The sequence below is a fragment of the Lotus japonicus genome, chromosome 4 (assembly GCF_012489685.1).
Source record: "Lotus japonicus ecotype B-129 chromosome 4, LjGifu_v1.2".
Lineage (NCBI taxonomy): Eukaryota > Viridiplantae > Streptophyta > Magnoliopsida > Fabales > Fabaceae > Lotus > Lotus japonicus.
The window spans coordinates 13,367,337-13,370,459 of record NC_080044.1 but is presented as its reverse complement, the minus strand read 5'-3'; the positions used below and the strand labels follow the sequence as shown (position 1 = coordinate 13,370,459).

Here is a 3,123-nt window from a genome sequence, read left to right as displayed (position 1 = left end):
ACGAATACACACACATTATAGTTAACGGTAAATACCGATAGAGTTCCACTTTTTATTTAAAGACTACTTTTTCTTAATTATTTTTAATAAATATTATTTTATTATAATTAATTTTAACTCTCAATATTTTTTGTATATCAAAATATTACTTAGTTTTATATTAATTTTCTCCCCTTCAATTTATGATTGATAATTAATATTCTAATTTTTTAAAATTAATATTGGATAAACTATTTTCTTATAAGTAACTGAAATTTATAATTAATCGATAATACAATTAACACAAACATGAGTTTTATATTATTTAATGTATTTTCTATTTTTACTATTTAATATATAGTACTGCCATATGATTTAATATTTTTTTTTATACTTGATGATTTTTTTTCCTGAAATAAAGAAATATTTGTATTATTTAGTATAGGTAGCTAAATAGTCTTTAGTTAATTTCTTTCAGTTTTCAATCTTTATATTTAATGTATTTAATAAAAAAATTATAATTTAATTTTAAGGTTACATCATATTGGCATTTGTAAAGTCAAAAAACAAAAAGATTGAGATGTTTCAAAAGTTACATTATATTGAAAGTTGAATAGAAATTTAATTTTTTAAACTTTATTGTTTAATGCATTTAATACTTATAGCTCAAGTGAGCTTTACATATATAGATAGATAGATAGATATAAATACATTCTGATGGATTGGAAAATGAATCTTCACACTAATTCATATCCACTTAATAAGCTAATAAAGATATAAAAACAGCTTTTCAAAAAAAAATATAGAAAGAGAATGAGAAATTTAATTACTTTTTTAAAAGGCGAAAATTATTTCTAAAAAGTAAAAACAGTATTCAAAAGGACTAGCACTCTATAAATACCATCTCACTTCACAGTCCCATGCATGCCTCATCTAATTCCTCTCCTACTACAAAGTTACCAACTTACCATATCCTTCTACCTAAGCCACCGCATTCTTCTACCTTCCTTCTCTCCCTCTTCTTTTTTCCTGCGCTTAAAATCCCTGAAAAACCCAAAATCATGACCATCCTTGCTTCCGAGTTCTCCTCATCCCCAAATGCACTTCCACCAAGCGATGACAAGAGCGCAAAGACTCTGCAGTTCATTGAAGACATGACCCGGAACACAGACACCGTCCAGCAGAAAGTCCTCGCCGAGATTCTCGCCCAAAACGCCAACACTGAGTACCTGAAACGCTTCCACCTCGACGGAGCCACCGACCGCGAAACGTTCAAATCCAAGCTCCCTGTTGTTTCTTACGACGATCTGAAGCCCTACATCGAACGCATTGCCAATGGTGACCGCTCTCCCATCTTGTGCTCTCACCCAATCTCTGAATTTCTCACCAGGTACACATTTATATAACATAATTTAAACAAACACCTAATAATTACTATGAATTATTTGATTTTTTTTCATACATGTTAATATTGTGAATTGATTACAGTTCTGGAACATCAGCTGGTGAAAGAAAATTGATGCCGACGATAGCAGAAGAGTTGGACCGTCGCCAATTACTCTATAGCCTTCTGATGCCGGTGATGAACCAGTACGTAATTGCACTCATTTCTCTTGATCAATAATACAAAATCAACTTAACTGAATGAGTAATTTAATTAATTGCATGATTTATCAGAAACGTGCCTGATTTGGACAAGGGGAAGGGTCTCTATTTCTTGTTCATCAAAGCTGAGACAAAGACCCCTGGTGGGTTAGTGGCGCGTCCTGTGCTCACCAGCTACTACAAAAGCGAGCATTTCAAGAACAGACCCTTCGACCCATACAACGTGTACACCAGCCCGAACGAGGCGATTCTCTGCATCGATTCATTTCAAAGCATGTACACGCAGATGCTGTGCGGCCTCATCATGCGCCATGAGGTTCTCAGAGTGGGAGCCGTATTCGCCTCCGGCCTCCTCAGAGCTATCCGGTTTCTCCAGCTCAATTGGCACCAGTTAGCCCATGACATCTCCACCGGAACACTCAGCCCCAAAATCACAGAGCCTTCCATCAGAGAATCTGTTGCTAAAATCCTGAAACCCAACACGGAGCTGTCGGGTTTCATAATCAACGAATGCTCTGATGGAAAATGGGAAAGCATAATCAAAAGAATCTGGCCGAACACCAAGTACCTGGACGTGATTGTTACCGGTGCTATGGCCCAGTACATTCCGACCTTAGAGTATTACAGTGGAGGCCTACCCATGGCGTGTACCATGTACGCCTCATCTGAATGCTACTTCGGGCTGAACCTCAATCCAATTTGCAAGCCCTCTGAGGTTTCCTACACCATCATGCCAAACATGGGCTACTTTGAATTCCTACCCCATGATGAGGACTCATCAACTCATGACTCCACTGTCATGGTCGAACTTGCCGACGTTGAGATTGGCAAGTTCTACGAGCTTGTCATCACTGTCTACTCCGGCCTTTGCCGCTACCGCGTCGGCGACATCCTCCAAGTCACCGGGTTCCACAACTCGGCACCACAGTTCCGCTTCGTTCGCCGGAAGAACGTGTTGCTGAGCATTGACTCGGACAAAACTGATGAATCAGAGCTGCAAAAAGCAATAGAAAACGCCTCTGTACTATTGAAGGAGTTCAACACAACCGTGGTTGAGTACACCAGCTTCGCCGATACAAAATCGATTCCGGGGCATTACGTGATTTACTGGGAGCTTCTGATGAAGGACCTACACGCGCCGACGGATGAGGTGCTGAGCCGGTGCTGCTTAACCATGGAGGAGTCTTTTAACTCGGTTTATCGGCAGGGGAGAGTGGCGGACCAATCGATTGGACCATTGGAGATTCGGGTAGTGAAGAGTGGAACCTTTGAGGAGTTAATGGATTATGCAATTTCAAGAGGCGCGTCGATTAACCAGTACAAGGTGCCGAGGTGCGTGACATTCACGCCCATCACGGAGCTTCTCGACTCCAGGGTGGTGTCTGTTCATTTTAGCCATGGTGCACCGCATTGGACCCCAGAACGGCGTCATTGAAGGGTGGTTTACGATGACGTGAGAATAATAGTACATGCAGTCAGTCGTGCACAAAATCTTGAAATAATAAAAGTGTGATGCATTGATGATCATGTAAATGTGAA

The 3,123-nt window shown here is 39.6% G+C and overlaps 1 protein-coding gene across 1 annotated transcript; it reads left to right on the top strand.

Annotated features, from left to right (window-relative positions):
- The first annotated feature begins 906 nt into the window (after nucleotides 1-906).
- On the top strand, nucleotides 907-3,123 carry LOC130715659 (probable indole-3-acetic acid-amido synthetase GH3.1). Its single transcript, XM_057565777.1, has 3 exons — nucleotides 907-1,369; nucleotides 1,468-1,569; nucleotides 1,657-3,123. The coding sequence occupies exons 1-3, from the start codon at nucleotides 1,041-1,043 to the stop codon at nucleotides 3,017-3,019; spliced, it is 1,794 nt and encodes a 597-aa protein (XP_057421760.1). The 5' UTR covers nucleotides 907-1,040; the 3' UTR covers nucleotides 3,020-3,123.